The sequence below is a fragment of the Leuresthes tenuis genome, unplaced genomic scaffold, assembly GCF_036924035.1.
Source record: "Leuresthes tenuis unplaced genomic scaffold, fLeuTen1.0.hap1 SCAF_23, whole genome shotgun sequence".
Taxonomy (NCBI): Eukaryota; Metazoa; Chordata; class Actinopteri; order Atheriniformes; family Atherinopsidae; genus Leuresthes; species Leuresthes tenuis.
In genome coordinates this window covers 3519664-3540158 of record NW_027325377.1, presented here as the reverse complement: position 1 = coordinate 3540158, position 20495 = coordinate 3519664, and the positions used below count along the sequence as shown (strand labels likewise).

The 20495-nt window shown below is 45.3% G+C and overlaps 1 protein-coding gene across 2 annotated transcripts in view; it reads right to left on the bottom strand.

Annotated features, from left to right (window-relative positions):
• Nucleotides 1-1959: 1959 nt before the first annotated feature.
• LOC140283100 (leucine-rich repeat-containing G-protein coupled receptor 5-like) overlaps nt 1960-20495 on the bottom strand; it is a 60851-nt gene continuing 42315 nt past the window's right edge. The window contains exons 9-20 of one of the 2 annotated variants that reach the window (XM_072377753.1): nt 20349-20420; nt 19414-19482; nt 13942-14013; nt 13698-13763; nt 13416-13487; nt 7833-7904; nt 6158-6283; nt 5845-5987; nt 5229-5312; nt 4209-4452; nt 3984-4135; nt 1960-3868 (exon numbers count right to left, since the gene is read on the bottom strand). In XM_072377753.1, coding sequence (XP_072233854.1) covers nt 3144-3868; nt 3984-4135; nt 4209-4452; nt 5229-5312; nt 5845-5987; nt 6158-6283; nt 7833-7904; nt 13416-13487; nt 13698-13763; nt 13942-14013; nt 19414-19482; nt 20349-20420 — 1897 coding nt within the window. In that variant the 3' untranslated portion in view covers nt 1960-3143. The remainder of the gene's footprint in view (nt 3869-3983; nt 4136-4208; nt 4453-5228; nt 5313-5844; nt 5988-6157; nt 6284-7832; nt 7905-13415; nt 13488-13697; nt 13764-13941; nt 14014-19413; nt 19483-20348; nt 20421-20495) is intronic. The other variant, XM_072377754.1, reaches the window with a different exon arrangement.

Here is a 20495-nt window from a genome sequence, read left to right as displayed (position 1 = left end):
AGAACGATTATGATCATATGTGGACAGAAAACACTTTTCTTTTCGTATTATCGTGAGATTTGAGTTAAACTGAAACGCTTTGAAGGTTTTCCTTACACAAAGGTGTAAATGTGAGGAAAACAAGCCATTTAAAGGGCCAGTTCTGTGTTTTTTTCTCAGCTGGTGACTGATGATGTAAACATTAAGAACGATTATGATCATATGTGGACAGAAAACACTTTTCTTTTCGTATTATCGTGAGATTTGAGTTAAACTGAAACGCTTTGAAGGTTTTCCTTACACAAAGGTGTAAATGTGAGGAAAACAAGCCATTTAAAGGGCCAGTTCTGTGTTTTTTTCTCAGCTGGTGACTGATGATGTAAACATTAAGAACGATTATGATCATATGTGGACAGAAAACACTTTTCTTTTCGTATTATCGTGAGATTTGAGTTAAACTGAAACGCTTTGAAGGTTTTCCTTACATAAAGGTGTAAATGTGAGGAAAACAAGCCATTTAAAGGGCCAGTTCTGTGTTTTTTTCTCAGCTGGTGACTGATGATGTAAACATTAAGAACGATTATGATCATATGTGGACAGAAAACACTTTTCTTTTCGTATTATCGTGAGATTTGAGTTAAACTGAAACGCTTTGAAGGTTTTCCTTACATAAAGGTGTAAATGTGAGGAAAACAAGCCATTTAAAGGGCCAGTTCTGTGTTTTTTTCTCAGCTGGTGACTGATGATGTAAACATTAAGAACGATTATGATCATATGTGGACAGAAAACACTTTTCTTTTCGTATTATTGTGAGATTTGAGTTAAACTGAAACGCTTTGAAGGTTTTCCTTACACAAAGGTGTAAATGTGAGGAAAACAAGCCATTTAAAGGGCCAGTTCTGTGTTTTTTTCTCAGCTGGTGACTGATGATGTAAACATTAAGAACGATTATGATCATATGTGGACAGAAAACACTTTTCTTTTCGTATTATCGTGAGATTTGAGTTAAACTGAAACGCTTTGAAGGTTTTCCTTACATAAAGGTGTAAATGTGAGGAAAACAAGCCATTTAAAGGGCCAGTTCTGTGTTTTTTTCTCAGCTGGTGACTGATGATGTAAACATTAAGAACGATTATGATCATATGTGGACAGAAAACACTTTTCTTTTCGTATTATTGTGAGATTTGAAGACGTTTTGAAGGTTTTTCTTACATAAAGGTGTAAAGGTGAGGAAAACAAGCCATTTAAAGGGCGAGTTCTGTGTTTTTTTCTCAGCTGGTGACTGATGATGTAAACATTAAGAACGATTATGATCATATGTGGACAGAAAACACTTTTCTTTTCGTATTATCGTGAGATTTGAGTTAAACTGAAACGCTTTGAAGGTTTTCCTTACATAAAGGTGTAAATGTGAGGAAAACAAGCCATTTAAAGGGCCAGTTCTGTGTTTTTTTCTCAGCTGGTGACTGATGATGTAAACATTAAGAACGATTATGATCATATGTGGACAGAAAACACTTTTCTTTTCGTATTATCGTGAGATTTGAGTTAAACTGAAACGCTTTGAAGGTTTTCCTTACATAAAGGTGTAAATGTGAGGAAAACAAGCCATTTAAAGGGCCAGTTCTGTGTTTTTTTCTCAGCTGGTGACTGATGATGTAAACATTAAGAACGATTATGATCATATGTGGACAGAAAACACTTTTCTTTTCGTATTATCGTGAGATTTGAGTTAAACTGAAACGCTTTGAAGGTTTTCCTTACATAAAGGTGTAAATGTGAGGAAAACAAGCCATTTAAAGGGCCAGTTCTGTGTTTTTTTCTCAGCTGGTGACTGATGATGTAAACATTAAGAATGATTATGATCATATGTGGACAGAAAACACTTTTCTTTTCGTATTATTGTGAGATTTGAGTTAAACTGAAATGCTTTGAAGGTTTTCCTTACATAAAGGTGTAAATGTGAGGAAAACAAGCCATTTAAAGGGCCAGTTCTGTGTTTTTTTCTCAGCTGGTGAACATGAGCCGCAGCTGCTTTTTGTCCTCTCGACTCCTGTTTTCAGTTTGAGGTTCAACTCTGACGAAACTCACACACACTCTGCAGTTTTCACACACGTTTGCAAAAACACGAGCTGTTACCGTGAGCATTTGGTTCAACGTTTGGTAACACGGCGCTGTAAACTGTGCCACGTTTAAAAAAAAAAAGGGTGTAAATTCCTGTGTGAGTGTGTTTGTGTGTGTCCTGATCAACATCCCAGCATGAACCTGGAACTCCTTCTTCTTTTGATCGAAAGCTTAGTCTCTGATAGCTAGTTTACAGCAGGAAAAATCAAACGATGGAGAGAAAACGGTGAAAAATAAAGAGTCCAAACTGGTAGCGAGTTGATGGTGAGCTCCTTCTTGTGCTTTTCATTTCTGTTCTCCAGCTGCTGCTACATTTGCTGCCTCACTGTCCCATCAGTCAGTTTTGTTCTGTGTGTTTTTTACATGTTTGTGTGGGAGTTTGGTCTCACCCGATCAAAAGCCTCACTATCGCCCCCTACAGGCAGCAGTTTCTACCCCTGGGATGGTTGACGTGTATTAAATCGACTTGTGAATGATATCTAAGCCCTTTATCTGCTACCAAATGGCTGAATATCACATTTGGAAACTAAAGATTGGTTTGCTGGCTGACTTTAGCTGCGTTCAGGTGGGATTAGCATCACAGGAGACTGGAGAAAGGTTCCCTGTTCAACTGGTCTGTAGAAGGTATTCGACGGGACAAAAGGGATCCATAAATATGATGAGAACTCTGAGCATAGAGTCCAGGTACTGGACTGGCCCTGTTATCTGGGACGTGTTTCATGTCTGAAATGTAGAAAAAAGATGTATTTTAAGACAAAAGCATGCCGTATTTTTCGTTCATACTGTCTGAATCATTGATTTTTCTTCTTTTACGCCATTTTCTTTTGTGCACACGTGCACTTTAGTGGATCCTGTGTGGTGTTTAACTCATATGGCTTCAGGTCAGCAGGCATTAAAACTATTTCTGTCTGAATGTAACAATAGTCCATCTCTTTCTGATCACTCTTTAAATAATATAACAGCCAATCAGGAGCCTGTTTTATGGTTATCTGAGACAACACTGAGGCTTTTGTCAGGTGAGAACGTGTTTGTGTGCCGGTTTAGTGACGTGGGGCAACAAACGCCACTGAATGTTGTCCTCTTCCTCGCCCCTCCTCATCTTCTTCTTCTTCTTTCACGCCTCCGACCACCAACGCCTGCGTGGAGTCACACGACTGTTTCTCGGCGTCTTCGTCGTACGTTGAATCCATCGTGCTCAGCCTTCCTCCAGCCGCTCCTCCTCTTCTTCCGCCTCTCCGTAGCTTATTTACCGCCAGACCCCCACAGGTGCGTTTGGCCAAAGCTGCCAGCTCCTCTCTGGCGAGTGGGTTGAAGAGGAGGTAGAGCAGCGGGTTGACGCAGGCAGGCAGCGGCGCCACGAGCAGCAGCACTCCCTTCGCCACCTCTGGCCCGGCGGCAGGGAGCCGCACGAGGGAGGAGAAGGAGAGGAAGGCGACGGGGAGGTAGAGGAGGCAGTCGGAGAAGAGCAGCCAGGCGACATGTCGGGTCAGCGCTGCCTCCTCGTCTGAGGTGGGTGGAGCTTTGTTGGCGCGGCAGTAAAGACGAGTGTAAGCGAGCGTCATGAGGAGGAAACAGAGAGAGTCAAAGAGCACCAGGGAGACAGAGAAGGCCAGGGAGGAGGAGGAGGAGGAGGAGGAGGAAGGAAGCGGCAAACAGAGAGAGGTGCTGCTGTGCCTGGACACCAGCAGGGGCAGTGTGACGACGAGGCCCAGCAGGAAGCACACACACACCGCCAGGCGGATGGGAAGCGGCAAAGACGAGCGACCTGCAGGAAGAGGAGAAGCCGGCTGTGATGCCAGAGCTGAACACAATCCATGTTTCATCTTCTGTTAACAGAATCTAAATAAACCTAAATAAAACCTGTTTAAACGAGTCCTCACCGCTGCTCCTGTCAGTTTTGCTGCTAAGTGCGGCGGTCAGACATCGCTCCAGAGCGGCCACGGTCAGCAGGAAGAGTCCGGTCTGAGACGCAAACACACACAGGAAGCCGCTGAGGCGACACAGGAAGCTGCTTTCCCACTTTGTACCGTACCTACAACAAAAAAAACCTTTAATTTGTAATTTACAGTAAACAATGACATTGTGTTCCCGGTTTGGTTTCATACCTCCAGAAGCTGCCGAAAGTCCAGGCATCCACTGCCGCCAACCAGCCGCTCCACACTCCCATCAGGCCGTTCACCAGAGCCAGCAGGCCAATCAGCAGCTTGGGAGGCGTGACCGTGCTGACTGGAGAGAAGAAGATCGACAGGACGACCAGACTGTTGCTGACCAGTGAGATCGCCGCGATGAGCCACACCCCGCCCCGGATCATCCAGCTGCCGAGCAGATGGAGGCAGGGATGAAACGGTCCTGCAGGAAACACAACCCATCAGTGAACAACACTGAATAAATGCACATTAACACATCTGTTCAGTGTCACACGGTGGTCTGGAGTGGCCGACCGGGTAATAATCCACAGTTTTAAAAAAGGACCAGAAAATGTGTTCCATGCACAGGGGGATCAGGCTCCCTGAGAGAGGAGGAGCACTGAGGGGGTCAAGGGAGTTTGACCTTCAAGTCTACATGTGTTTGGTGGACTTGGAGAAGGCCTAATCCTGAGGGATTCTGTGGGGGGTGGTCTGGGAACCGGTCTATTCAGTCCCTGTGAAACCAAAGCAAGAGCTGAGTCCACATTCTTGTTTACAGTGTTGGACTCCATCGGGGCTGCCCCTCGTCACCGATCCTGCTTTCATGGACAGGATCTGGAGGTGTAGTCGGGGGGAGGAGGGCGTCTGGTTTGGGAACCTCAGAGTTACATCTCTGCTTTTTGCTGATGATGTGTTTCTGTTGGCTTCTTCAAGCCACGACCATCAGCTGCACTGGAGCGGGATGGCGCTGTATTCTAAGGGGCAGCAGGCAACCTTTGCTGCACTGGAGCGGGATGGAGCTGTATTCTAAGGGGCAGCAGGCAACCTTTGCTGCACTGGAGCGGGATGGAGCTGTACTCTAAGGGGCAGCAGGCAACCTTTGCTGCACTGGAGCGGGATGGAGCTGTATTCTAAGGGGCAGCAGGCAACCTTTGCTGCATTGCCAAATTCTCAACTCCTATAATGAAGCTGATAAATGATAAATGATGAGTTTGTTACCTGGTACCGGGCTGCAGTGGACAGAGTGTTGCGGTTTGGGTTCATCTTTAAACTCCATCAGAAAATCCTCCCAGTCTTGATCTACTGCAGACACAAAGTGGGGATGCATCAGTCTAAACTCTCACAAAACGTTGTTTTGGAACATTAAATCTGCACACACAGGTTCAGCAGCACTGAGGCAGGGTTGTGCGAGCTCACACTTCACACTAACGGGTTTAAAGTTCAGTTCTCACTGATTCACATAAAGAGTTCATAGTAACAGTAATCTTGCTTTAAACTGCACTTATTTTGTGGCCTCCTAAATGTAAATGCTTGAATTTAACACCTGATCAGGGAACTTAAGGCCTCCCTTTGTTCTTGCTTTCACCGACGCCTGAAGTCATGCAAATGTGATGCAATTCAGCTGATTTAAAAAAGGAAAGCAGAATCTTTGAGTGCTCTTAATGAGATATTACAGACCTAAATATAAAACAATGTTGGGGTATTTTAAGCTACGCCTTATCGTATCATTGTCTTTCTGCAAAAAAAAGCCCAAGTCCCACCCCAGAGCTTTCAGAAGGTAAAACCGCCGCACTGGATCTTCCAGAGGAAGCTTCCTGATAGAGTGCTGGTTCACCTTGACTGGAGAGAACAGAGGGGTCTCTCCCAGTTAAGTCTGCTGCTTCCTCCCTCTCCCAGGACAAACCTCCTCCTCCTCCTCCTCGCCTCTCGCAGGAGACAAAGGCACAGCACTGGAAGGCGTAAGGAAGCTCCATAACACTGAGAACAGACACATACACAAGATGATAAGCAGCTGTGATGCTGCCGTTTCTTCATCCAAACAGCTCAAATCATTTAAATCCACGGTTAAAGTGACAATTTCATAAAATCTGGACGATGGATGAACTCTCTTAACGCAGAGATTTTACACATAGTTTTATGAGGCTCACCTGACTCGCGGCAGGTCTTCTCGGGGTATTAACTCCATCAGCTGATCGTTTCCAGACAGCCGAATGTGAGTTAAACTCTGCAGACCAATCAGAGGCAGAGACGACAGCTGATTGGACGACAGGTCGCTGCAGAGACAGAGGGGGCGTGGTTTTCAGTGATTTAGGCCCATATCAAACCTTCTCTTTTTAGGTAAAGTATGAGAAAAAGCTGCTTTTCAACAGCTGAACCAACAACTGTTTTAACATCTACACAATCCTGAACCCTCTGAATCTTACTTAAAAGACAGAGACGACTTTGTGTCCACAGGTACACATCTGATCTACCAAAAGGGACATGTGGAGTTCCTCAGGGATCATTTCTGAAGCCTCTTTTATTCAGCATTTCCATGCATTTCCATTGGCTCAGATTATACAAAGCAAAAAAATATGAATTATAATCCTCAAAATGCAACTGGATGATCCAGAATTTCCTCCAATTAAACAAAGACAAAACAGAGGTCATTGTCTTATAAGAGACGGTTAAAGGTTAAAAATCTGAGCTCAGCTTCAGTCTGTCAAGTTAAAAACCACAAACCAGGACAGAGATCTGGGTGTCATCATGGACTCAGACCTGAACTCAGGTCGTATCAGGCCAGTTACGAAGTCTCCAGTCTCACCTGGAGAATATTTCCAGGATTAAAGGACTAAATTAGGAAAGCTGCTCCGTGCATTTATCTCCAGCAGACCGGATCAATCACTGTAACAGAGTATTTCCTGCTCTGCCTGGAAGAGGATCAGACTGATTTTAAAACCCTGCTGTTGGTTTATGAAGCTTTAAATGGATTCATCTCAGATCTTCTTTTATAAGAGTTGTGATCCATGGTAAAGGTGGGAGTCAAATTAACGACTTGACCAAAAATGTGCTGCTGAAGAACGGGAAATCCAAACAAAACGATGAACAAAAAGCAAGCAACAGGACAGGAAGAGCACGGAGGGAGAGACGGCAACAAACCGGCCGATGGCGAAGGAAACCGGCGTGCTATAAAGACTGAAAGGGCTGCTCAGTAGAGTGACAGCATCTGAGAAATTAACGGGAAACAGAGGTGATCAGAGACTTAGGGACAAGGCACAGACAGCTGAGGACATCTGGGGTACAGACAAGAATAGTGGGGAAACTAAACTAAAAACCAAAACTAAACCACTGACAATTAAACAGAAAACACAAAGAATAAAGAATAAAGAAAACCAGAACTAAACCAAAAGCACTGAGGAAAAACTAAAGCTGATCAGATAACATGAGACACCAGGAGACTTAAAGGGAAATAATAAACTAGGAGACAAACAGCCCATAAGCTAAATCTCCCAAAACGGACCAAATCCTAACAAGATGCTAACATGAAGAAGCTGCTTTCAGATTTTATGGAGCAAACTCCCAGATACCTGCAGCTCTGAGCCAACTCAGTTTAAACCAAACTTTAAGACTTCTCAGTTGCTTCAATTGAATCGGAGGACTGTGATTAATAATAATAAGCAATGCACCTCTAAGTTTGACCTTTTCATGCTTTGGTTGCCTTTGCAAATCCCTTCGAATCATATATCTGTTTAATTGTATCATATAAATACATTTGCATTGCAAAAACATCAGGGTTTCTACAAGAAAAACATCAAAAAGTGCATCAGAAATAAGTAAACTCACAGTTTAGAGAGAGACGGCAGAGCAGAGAACGAGTTTGGCTTCACGCATGACAACCTATTCCAGGATAAATCACTAAAACAGGCAGAAGGGAAGTTAGGAAACAGAGACTCACAGTTAGCTGAAATTAATTAGAAAAGAATAAACTGTGAAACATCATAGAAAAAAACGTTATTACGTAGAAAAAAGACAATTGGAACAAGTTCTCAGTGTTTCATATTCTTTATCACATCCCTGACTTTGAAAGGCATGAAGCTGAGAGAAAACAAACATGTAAATAATAAGTAAAAGACTAATAATACAGGAGCCGTGCTTCCTTTGCATCTACAATCATGTGAATAAGAAAGTAAAGCCTTTCAAGTCCCAGGTTTCATGTATCAGTGTGTGAAAAACTAAGTGAACCCTCACTGCTTCTACAGGAACTAAGAGGGTAAGAAGCAGCCAGGAGCTGCTGATCCTCAGTCAGTGTGAGCAGCTCTATAAAAGCAGGAGTTCTGTCAGTTTAACACGATGCCAAGGAGGAAAGACACCAGCCATGATCTTAGAGAAGCAGCTGCTGCTGCACATCAGTCTGGGAAGGGTTATAAGGCCATTTCCAAACTATCTGGAGTCCATCATTCTACAGAGAGAAAGATTATTCACAAGTGGAAAACATTCAGGACAGCTGTCAATCTTCCCAGGAGTGGACGTCCCAGCAAGTTCACCCCAAGGTGAAGAAGCCCAGAGCTACATCTCAGACTCTACAGGCCTCAGTTAGCATGTTAAAGGTTAAAGGTCACCCCAAGGTGAAAAAGCCCAGAGCTACATCTCAGACTCTACAGGCCTCAGTTAGCAGGTTAAAGGTTAAAGGTCACCCCAAGGTGAAAAAGCCCAGAGCTACATCTCAGACTCTCCAGGCCTCAGTTAGCAGGTTAAAGGTTAAAGGTCACCCCAAGGTGAAGAAGCCCAGAGCTACATCTCAGACTCTACAGGCCTCAGTTAGCATGTTAAAGGTTAAAGGTCACCCCAAGGTGAAAAAGCCCAGAGCTACATCTCAGACTCTACAGGCCTCAGTTAGCATGTTAAAGGTTAAAGGTCACCCCAAGGTGAAAAAGCCCAGAGCTACATCTCAGACTCTACAGGCCTCAGTTAGCATGTTAAAGGTCAAAGGTCATGACAGCACAGTTAGAGAAAGACTGAACAAGGATGGCTTGTTTGGAAGGGCTGCAGGAGAAAGCCTCTTCTCTCTAAAAAGAACATGGCAGCACAGCTTAGGTTTGCAAAGCTGCATCTGAACAAAGCTCAAGACTTCTGGAACAATGTCCTTTGGACAGACCAGAGCAAAGTGGAGATGTTTGGTCCTAATGCACAGCAGCACGTTTGGAGGAAACCAAACACAGCATATCAGCACAAACACCTCATACCAGCTGTCAAGCACGGTGGTGGAGGGCTGATGATCTGGGCTGGTTCTGCAGCCACAGGACCTGGGCACCTTGCAGTCATTGAGTCCACCATGAACTCCTCTGGATACCAAAGTATTCTAGAGTCAGATGTGAGGCCATCTGTCCCACAGCTAAAGCTGGGCTGAAACTGGCTCATCAACAGGACAAAGATCCCAAACACAGCAGCAGATCTACAGCAGAATGTGTGGAAAAGGAAAGAATCAAGGTGTTGCAATGGTCCAGTCAGAGTCCAGACCTCAGCCTGACTGAAATGCTGTGGGGGGACCTTAAGAGAGCTGTGCAGAAACCAGTGCTGCAAACCTCAATGAGCTGAAGCTGCTGGAGAGAAGAGGGCCGAGATTCCTCCATAACCATGAGAGAGACTGATAACGTCCCACAGGAAACCATCACTGCAGCTCACTGCTGCTGAAGCTGCTGGATCAGGGGTTCACTTAGTTTTACACTCACTGCTGCTGAAGCTGCTGCTGAAGCTGCTGGATCAGGGGTTCACTTAGTTTTACACTCACTGCTGCTGAAGCTGCTGCTGAAGCTGCTGGATCAGGGGTTCACTTAGTTTTACACTCTCTGCTGCTGGATCAGGGGTTCACTTAGTTTTACTACAGCTCACTGCTGCTGAAGCTGCTGGATCGGGGGTTCACTTAGTTTTACACTGACTGCTGCTGGATCAGGGGTTCACTTAGTTTTACACTCACTGCTGCTGAAGCTGCTGGATCAGGGGTTCACTTAGTTTTACACTCACTGCTGCTACTGGATCAGGGGTTCACTTAGTTTCACACTCACTGCTGCTGAAGCTGCTGGATCAGGGGTTCACTTAGTTTTACACTCACTGCTACTGAAGCTGCTGCTGAAGCTGCTGCTGAAGCTGCTGGATCAGGGGTTCACTTAGTTTTACACTCACTGCTGCTACTGGATCAGGGGTTCACTTAGTTTCACACTCACTGCTGCTGAAGCTGCTGGATCAGGGGTTCACTTAGTTTTACACTCACTGCTACTGAAGCTGCTGCTAAAGCTGCTGGATCAGGGGTTCACTTAGTTTTACACTCACTGCTGCTGAAGCTGCTGGATCAGGGGTTCACTTAGTTTTACACTCACTGCTGCTGAAGTTGCAAGCTGCTGGATCAGGGGTTCACTTAGTTTTACACTCACTGCTGCTGAAGCTGCTGGATCAGGGGTTCACTTAGTTTTACACTCACTGCTGCTGAAGCTGCTGGATCGGGGGTTCACTTAGTTTTACACTCACTGCTGCTGAAGCTGCTGCTGCAAGCTGCTGGATCAGGGGTTCACTTAGTTTTACACTCACTGCTGCTGAAGCTGCTGGATCAGGGGTTCACTTAGTTTTACACTCACTGCTGCTGAAGTTGCAAGCTGCTGGATCAGGGGTTCACTTAGTTTTACACTCACTGCTGCTGAAGCTGCTGGATCAGGGGTTCACTTAGTTTTACACTCACTGCTGCTGAAGCTGCTGGATCGGGGGTTCACTTAGTTTTACACTCACTGCTGCTGAAGCTGCTGCTGCAAGCTGCTGGATCAGGGGTTCACTTAGTTTTACACTCACTGCTGCAAGCTGCTGGATCAGGGGTTCACTTAGTTTCTCACTCACTGCTGCTGAAGCTGCAAGCTGCTGGATCAGGGGTTCACTTAGTTTCTCACTCACTGCTGCTGAAGCTGCAAGCTGCTGGATCAGGGGTTCACTTAGTTTTACACTCACTGCTGCTGAAGCTGCTGGATCAGGGGTTCACTTAGTTTCTCACTCACTGCTGCTGAAGCTGCAAGCTGCTGGATCAGGGGTTCACTTAGTTTAACACTCACTGCTGCAAGCTGCTGGATCAGGGGTTCACTTAGTTTCTCACTCACTGCTGCTGAAGCTGCAAGCTGCTGGATCAGGGGTTCACTTAGTTTTACACTCGCTGCTGAAGCTGCAAGCTGCTGGATCAGGGGTTCACTTAGTTTTACACTCACTGCTGCTGAAGTTGCTGCTGAAGCTGCTGGATCAGGGGTTCACTTAGTTTTACACTCACTGCTGCTGAAGCTGCTGGATCAGGGGTTCACTTAGTTTTACACTCACTGCTGCTGAAGCTGCCAGCTGCTGGATCAGGGGTTCACTTAGTTTTACACTCACTGCTGCTGAAGCTGCTGCTGCAAGCTGCTCATCAGGGGGTTCACTTAGTTTAACACTCACTGCTGCAAGCTGCTGGATCAGGGGTTCACTTAGTTTCTCACTCACTGCTGCTGAAGCTGCAAGCTGCTGGATCAGGGGTTCACTTAGTTTTACACTCACTGCTGCTGAAGCTGCTGGATCAGGGGTTCACTTAGTTTAACACTCACTGCTGCAAGCTGCTGGATCAGGGGTTCACTTAGTTTCTCACTCACTGCTGCTGAAGCTGCAAGCTGCTGGATCAGGGGTTCACTTAGTTTTACACTCGCTGCTGAAGCTGCAAGCTGCTGGATCAGGGGTTCACTTAGTTTTACACTCACTGCTGCTGAAGTTGCTGCTGAAGCTGCTGGATCAGGGGTTCACTTAGTTTTACACTCACTGCTGCTGAAGCTGCTGGATCAGGGGTTCACTTAGTTTTACACTCACTGCTGCTGGATCAGGGGTTCACTTAGTTTTACACTCACTGCTGCTGAAGCTGCTGGATCAGGGGTTCACTTAGTTTTACACTCACTGCTGCTGAAGCTGCTGGATCAGGGGTTCACTTAGTTTTACACTCATTGCTGCTGAAGCTGCTGGATCAGGGGTTCACTTAGTTTTACACTCACTGCTGCTGAAGCTGCAAGCTGCTGGATCAGGGGTTCACTTAGTTTCTCACTCACTGCTGCTGAAGCTGCTGGATCAGGGGTTCACTTAGTTTTACACTCACTCTTCCTGTTTTTGTTCAATAATAATGACACAGTGGGATATTTCATGTGTTTACAACATTTCGATTAATTATTTAGATACAGAAAACTTTAGAATTCAAAGAGAGCAGAGGTACTTTTCCACATGATTGTAAATGTCTAAAGTTACTGAACACCACCAATAACAAATGGCTTTTAAAAAGATACGTCCAGAAGCCTCTTGCCCCTCTCTGCTGGCAGTTTCCTCTGCTCTTTCGCTGCTGTCCATCGCTTCCTTTTCAGTGATTCTGCCGTGAAGTCGGTTGTATTTCAGGCTGCTTTCCTGCTGCGAGACTCAATAATGTCTCCGCTAACTTAGTTTTCTGACCATGGATAACACGTTTTACCATAATCCGCCTTGGTAATCTGGTTTCATCTCACTTTTGACACATTTAATGCGTCTCTAGCATGATGAAACCGTGTTGTGCTGCCCGTCCGTCGGCTGGGCTTCATTAACATCTATAAATGATGATCTGTGTTACCAGAGTTCTGCTTTGGTTTCATCCATGTCCAGAAAACATCGTCCCAGAAAGACTGGGGCTTATCTGAGGAAGTTCTTCAAATGTTTAGCCTTTTTCTGCCTTCTTTTCAGTAGAAATACGATCAGGGCAGCAACTCTCTCATCCTGTTAGTTTAAGCAGCCATTAAATAATAAACCACATTAATGAAACCCTCAAATGTTTTTCCTTCCACTTCTTTCTTTCATGGGATCAATATATATCCATTTTCAACAGTCACATACCCACAAGGTCTGAAGACAAAGTGGGATTGGTGCTGTCAGGAGAAAGTCCAGAACTTTTTGTGCCAGTGTTTCGTCAGCCGATGTCTGAACCAGTCTAATCTCTCTGCAACTTCTGCGTTCCAACCTAATTTCTGCTGTTGTTTCAGCTTGTTAGTTTGGATTAAAGCACCATGGGGCCTCGTGTAACAGCCACTCTTTGTTTCTAATCCCCAGATAAAAAGAAATGGTGTGTTTCACACACATCTTTAACTCAATCAGTCATAATGCTGAACACTAGAGGGCGCTGTGAGCTGCCAGTATTTCAGCATTTCTGTGTCTAATATGGTGCGTTCAGGTGTGCTTTAGAGTAAATTATTACATAAAAGGTTTCTGTGCCAGGTGCTGGCATCATACCTGGCTCTGTGGACCACCTGGACAAGTGTGCTTCCATTTGGAAATACTTCCAGAGGCGAGCTCGGCTCACTGCTCAGGATCTGCAGGCTAATTAAACCTGCAGAGTGTGTGTGAGCGTGTGTGTGAGCTTACAGCGAGCGTAGCGACATGAGGCCGATGAAGGTGTTCTCCTCCAGTTCCTCTATCTCGTTATGGTGCAGATCACTGGAACACACATTGGATTTCCATTACATCACTTTAATCAATTCTGCTTTGAAGCAAGTGGTGTGATTGGTCATAAATGGATTACAACTGGGCTAATTATTCCCATGATGCACAGCTGGGTGGACTTTATTGGTTGCCGTGGTCACTGTGGAGTCAGCACGGCTTCCCAAGACAGAGAATAAGTTCTGAAAGAAGAAAGATAACACTCACATCTTCTGGATGCTCTCGCAGTCGGAGAAGCTGGGTACAGCCTGGATCTGATTATAGGAGAGATCACTGCGGAGACAAAGTTTTATCTGTCAGCACGGCGAGGTCCGACACACCCTGAACACATCACAGCCAGGCGACAAAAGCTCGCAGATGTGAGAGGGAACAGATTTCTGTCACAGCTCTGTTGACAGCTCCCTCGTGATGTTTGGGAGTCTGAGTCACATGACATGGTGTCTGAACTCACAGCAGCTGCAGGTTGGGAAGCTGCTCACACACTGAACTGGGCAGGGAGGTGATCCGGGCTCCGGTGATGGTCCTGAACAAACACAAGGAGAACAGGTCAGACCTTTTCTGAGCTGCAGGCGTTCTCCTCAGATAATGTTTGAGCCTGGAAGGACATCAACAGGATGAATCAAGGTTTCCAGAGAAGGTGGGAAGGTTTCTAAGGTGTAGTCAAAACTAAAATCAGATTTGATGCAGCAACACTCAATAAAAGCTGTTATAGAGGCCCCCAGGTGACAGGTGAGGGTGTCACCCCCCCACCACCATCAGAGATGCAGGCTTTGAGCTGATAACCAGCTGGATGGTCCCTCTCCTCTTTAGTCTGGAGGAAGCAGCGTCAGGTTCTGACCCATCTGACCCATTTTAATGAGCTTTAAAGATGTTTCTGGATCGTTAACCTCCATCTGATGGAGCTTTAACCTGCATCTGATGGAGCTTTAACCTGCATCTGATGGAGCTTTAAGCTGCATCTGACGGAGCTTTAACCTGCATCTGACGGAGCTTTAACCTGCATCTGACGGAGCTTTAACCTGCATCTGACGGAGCTTTAAGCTGCATCTGACGGAGCTTTAAGCTGCATCTGATGGAGCTTTAACCTGCATCTGATGGAGCTTTAAGCTGCATCTGATGGAGCTTTAACCTGCATCTGATGGAGCTTTAACCTGCATCTGATGGAGCTTTAACCTGCATCTGACGGAGCTTTAACCTGCATCTGATGGAGCTTTAACCTGCATCTGACGGAGCTTTAACCTGCATCTGAAGGAGCTTTAACCTGCATCTGATGGAGCTTTAAGCTGCATCTGACGGAGCTTTAACCTGCATCTGACGGAGCTTTAACCTGCATCTGATGGAGCTTTAACCTGCATCTGATGGAGCTTTAACCTGCATCTGATGGAGCTTTAAGCTGCATCTGACGGAGCTTTAACCTGCATCTGACGGAGCTTTAACCTGCATCTGACGGAGCTTTAACCTGCATCTGACGGAGCTTTAAGCTGCATCTGACGGAGCTTTAAGCTGCATCTGATGGAGCTTTAACCTGCATCTGATGGAGCTTTAAGCTGCATCTGATGGAGCTTTAACCTGCATCTGATGGAGCTTTAACCTGCATCTGATGGAGCTTTAACCTGCATCTGACGGAGCTTTAACCTGCATCTGATGGAGCTTTAACCTGCATCTGACGGAGCTTTAACCTGCATCTGAAGGAGCTTTAACCTGCATCTGATGGAGCTTTAAGCTGCATCTGATGGAGCTTTAACCTGCATCTGACGGAGCTTTAACCTGCATCTGACGGAGCTTTAACCTGCATCTGACGGAGCTTTAACCTGCATCTGACGGAGCTTTAACCTGCATCTGATGGAGCTTTAACCTGCATCTGACGGAGCTTTAACCTGCATCTGACGGAGCTTTAACCTGCATCTGATGGAGCTTTAACCTGCATCTGATGGAGCTTTAACCTGCATCTGATGGAGCTTTAACCTGCATCTGATGGAGCTTTAAGCTGCATCTGATGGAGCTTTAACCTGCATCTGATGGAGCTTTAACCTGCATCTGACGGAGCTTTAACCTGCTTCTGACGGAGCTTTAACCTGCGTCTGATGGAGCTTTAAGCTGCGTCTGATGGAGCTTTAACCTGCATCTGATGGAGCTTTAACCTGCATCTGATGGAGCTTTAACCTGCATCTGATGGAGCTTTAACCTGCATCTGATGGAGCTTTAACCTGCATCTGATGGAGCTTTAACCTGCATCTGATGGAGCTTTAACCTGCATCTGATGGAGCTTTAACCTGCATCTGATGGAGCTTTAACCTGCATCTGACGGAGCTTTAACCTGCATCTGATGGAGCTTTAACCTGCATCTGATGGAGCTTTAAGCTGCATCTGATGGAGCTTTAACCTGCATCTGATGGAGCTTTAACCTGCTTCTGACGGAGCTTTAACCTGCATCTGATGGAGCTTTAACCTGCATCTGACGGAGCTTTAAGCTGCGTCTGATGGAGCTTTAACCTGCATCTGATGGAGCTTTAACCTGCATCTGATGGAGCTTTAACCTGCATCTGATGGAGCTTTAACCTGCATCTGATGGAGCTTTAACCTGCATCTGATGGAGCTTTAACCTGCACCTGATGGAGCTTTAACCTGCATCTGATGGAGCTTTAACCTGCATCTGATGGAGCTTCAACCTGCATCTGATGGAGCTTTAAGCTGCATCTGATGGAGCTTTAACCTGCATCTGATGGAGCTTTAACCTGCATCTGATGGAGCTTTAAGCTGCATCTGATGGAGCTTTAACCTGCATCTGATGGAGCTTTAAGCTGCATCTGATGGAGCTTTAAGCTGCATCTGATGGAGCTTTAACCTGCATCTGATGGAACTTTAACCTGCTTCTGACGGAGCTTTAACCTGCATCTGATGGAGCTTTAACCTGCATCTGACGGAGCTTTAAGCTGCGTCTGATGGAGCTTTAACCTGCATCTGAAGGAGCTTTAACCTGCATCTGACGGAGCTTTAAGCTGCATCTGATGGAGCTTTAACCTGCATCTGATGGAGCTTTAACCTGCATCTGATGGAGCTTTAACCTGCATCTGATGGAGCTTTAACCTGCATCTGATGGAGCTTTAAGCTGCATCTGATGGAGCTTTAACCTGCATCTAATGGAGCTTTAAGCTGCATCTGACGGAGCTTTAAGCTGCATCTGATGGAGCTTTAACCTGCATCTGATGGAGCTTTAACCTGCATCTGATGGAGCTTTAACCTGCATCTGATGGAGCTTTAACCTGCATCTGACGGAGCTTTAACCTGCATCTGATGGAGCTTTAACCTGCATCTGATGGAGCTTTAACCTGCATCTGACGGAGCTTTAAGCTGCATCTGATGGAGCTTTAAGCTGCATCTGACGGAGCTTTAAGCTGCATCTGATGGAGCTTTAACCTGCATCTGATGGAGCTTTAACCTGCATCTGACGGAGCTTTAACCTGCATCTGATGGAGCTTTAACCTGCATCTGACGGAGCTTTAACCTGCATCTGATGGAGCTTTAACCTGCATCTGACGGAGCTTTAAGCTGCATCTGACGGAGCTTTAACCTGCGTCTGACGGAGCTTTAACCTGCATCTGATGGAGCTTTAACCTGCATCTGACGGAGCTTTAACCTGCATCTGATGGAGCTTTAACCTGCATCTGACGGAGCTTTAAGCTGCATCTGACGGAGCTTTAACCTGCGTCTGATGGAGCTTTAAGCTGCGTCTGATGGAGCTTTAAGCTGCGTCTGATGGAGCTTTAACCTGCATCTGATGGAGCTTTAAGCTGCGTCTGATGGAGCTTTAAGCTGCATCTGACGGAGCTTTAACCTGCGTCTGACGGAGCTTTAACCTGCATCTGACGGAGCTTTAAGCTGCATCTGACGGAGCTTTAACCTGCGTCTGACGGAGCTTTAACCTGCATCTGATGGAGCTTTAACCTGCATCTGACGGAGCTTTAACCTGCATCTGATGGAGCTTTAACCTGCATCTGACGGAGCTTTAACCTGCGTCTGATGGAGCTTTAAGCTGCGTCTGATGGAGCTTTAAGCTGCGTCTGATGGAGCTTTAAGCTGCGTCTGATGGAGCTTTAAGCTGCGTCTGATGGAGCTTTAACCTGCATCTGATGGAGCTTTAACCTGCATCTGACGGAGCTTTAAGCTGCATCTGATGGAGCTTTAACCTGCATCTGATGGAGCTTTAACCTGCATCTGATGGAGCTTTAAGCTGCATCTGATGGAGCTTTAACCTGCATCTGATGGAGCTTTAACCTGCGTCTGACGGAGCTTTAACCTGCATCTGATGGAGCTTTAACCTGCATCTGACGGAGCTTTAACCTGCATCTGATGGAGCTTTAACCTGCATCTGACGGAGCTTTAAGCTGCATCTGACGGAGCTTTAACCTGCGTCTGATGGAGCTTTAAGCTGCGTCTGATGGAGCTTTAAGCTGCATCTGATGGAGCTTTAAGCTGCGTCTGATGGAGCTTTAAGCTGCGTCTGATGGAGCTTTAAGCTGCATCTGATGGAGCTTTAAGCTGCATCTGATGGAGCTTTAACCTGCATCTGATGGAGCTTTAAGCTGCATCTGATGGAGCTTTAAGCTGCATCTGATGGAGCTTTAACCTCCATCTGATGGAGCTTTAACCTCCATCTGATGGAGCTTTAAGCTGCATCTGATGGAGCTTTAACCTGCATCTGACGGAGCTTTAACCTGCATCTGATGGAGCTTTAACCTCCATCTGATGGAGCTTTAAGCTGCATCTGATGGAGCTTTAACCTGCATCTGATGGAGCTTTAACCTGCATCTGATGGAGCTTTAACCTGCATCTGATGGAGCTTTAACCTGCATCTGATGGAGCTTTAAGCTGCATCTGATGGTCAGCTGTTCGATGTTATTATATTCTATAGATGATGGAATATTTTAAATCTTCTCAGTTTTAAATTGAGGAACTTTCTTCTGAAACAATTTGCAGAAACTGCGCAGATTGCTGAACTTCAGCCCATCTTCAGTCCTGAGAGACTTTGCCTCTCTCAGGTGCTCTTTTTATATGCCACCGACCTCTTGCCAATGAACCTAATTAGTTGCTGCATGTTTCCTTTTGTTTTCCCACTTACTTTTCCAGCATTTTGTTGCCCTTTTCCAACTTCTTTTAGATATGTTGTTAACATCAAACGCAAGACGAGCTTAAGTTTATGTGAATAAAATACTGGTTTATGAGATTTCTAAATCATTGCACTCTGTTTTCATCGTATTTTTCCAGCTTTATTGGAGCCCGGCTTGTAGATTGTACTAGGCGGTGTTCTGGTAATTTTAAGATGATTAACGTGCAATGACTCATTTATACGAGTATCTGAAACAGAGCATGTGAGTCACACATGATTAAAAACTGTGTAGATTCTTCTGTGTTGCTGCTAGTTAGAAAACTAAACAGTAATATGGGAATGTGTGATTAAACAAAGGCAGTTATGTGCAGAATTTGAGGTCACTGGATGAAACAGGATGTCAGGGGGTGTAACACTGGGAGGGTCATTTTAAAGGCAGCGAGTGGAAGAATGTGGGGCGGTTTGTTTGGTTGGAGTTTTTATTTCCACCTACTGGTTCAGCGTGAGGTTACTGTTGAACACACACACTGCCTTCAGAAATAAGTTTAAATGGAAAAATACAGGAAAATAAACAGAGAGAAGGTGTTTATTATGACATGGAAATCTGGGTCACAACAAGGAGAAAGAAGGGTTTTAATTTCAGGCTGAGCTGCAGAAAAACAAAGTTACAGCCTGTCAGATAGAATAATAACTGCAGCGTATTAATAACAGCAGCCTGATTTGAGGTTCAGCTCTCAAAACACACACTGATGTTGGCTACAACAGCAAACATGCTCAGATATGAAGCATTCCTCTGTGTGTGTGTGTGTGTCTTACAGGCTCTCCAGACTTTTGGTTCCTGTCAGATCTGGAAACTCGGTGAGTTCTGCAGCTCCATTCAGAGATCTGAGAGAAACACAAGACCGAGTTCAAGCTGAGAAAAGCAGATTTATGTGGAGGAAACAGAAAATATCCTGCCTGGTTGCATTCTTCGTGTAATTAGCACCTGATTTAACGAGGATCAGGCTAAATACCAAGTGACCTCGGACTGACCTTTAGTTTCCATCTATGAGTGAAAGCAAAGCTCTGAAATTCAGTGGAGTCTGAGAGACGAATGCTGCCACTCGATAACATACAAGATCACATCATTTCATTGATTTATTCATTAAATATCAAAAGGAAACTCAGAGGCACACGCCTTTATTTTCATGGCATAGTTACAGCGACTTTGAGCCTTCCTCTGGTAGTCAAAATGATCTGAAGTAATTCCAAATAACGCAACTTTCTGTAGGAAACTCTACTGAAAACTACAAAAAATGGACGCCTAAATACGAGAGGAGAGGGCATCATTTGACCCACAACATCCCTGGAAGTCAGAAACGTTACAGAAAACAACACTGAACCAATGTCATAATAAAAAAAACAGTCACATCTAACTCCTCCCTCAGGCCTGGAGATTTAGCGGCCCGTAATGTAAAAACCCAAAAAGCCAGCCGGCCCAAACACTTTGGGGTGCTAAAGGTCACTCTGATGATCTCAGAGAGTATTTTCACAATTTAATTATTACGGCATGATGTTAATTTTATGACTCATGGTCCGTTTAGGGAAGAACAGATGAAACAGCGGGGTGCGGATTAGGAGGAGGGCGTGTTTAGTCTCCACTGGTAACCAGTTTAAACAAATCAGATCCAGGCAATCACCTTCATTTAGCTCAGAACAGTTTTCAGAAGCTAACCCAGAAGCTTAATGATACTAAAGTGTGTGTTCCTCACAGCGTCCGGAGCTCCGGGAGGTTCTGGAAGGCAGAGCGTCCCACAAACTGGATCGGATTGTCATAAAAGAATCTGTGAAGCACAAACAGAAGCGTGTTCATCATCTCAAACAGCATCACACTCTCTGGTTCACTGGCTTTTACTGTG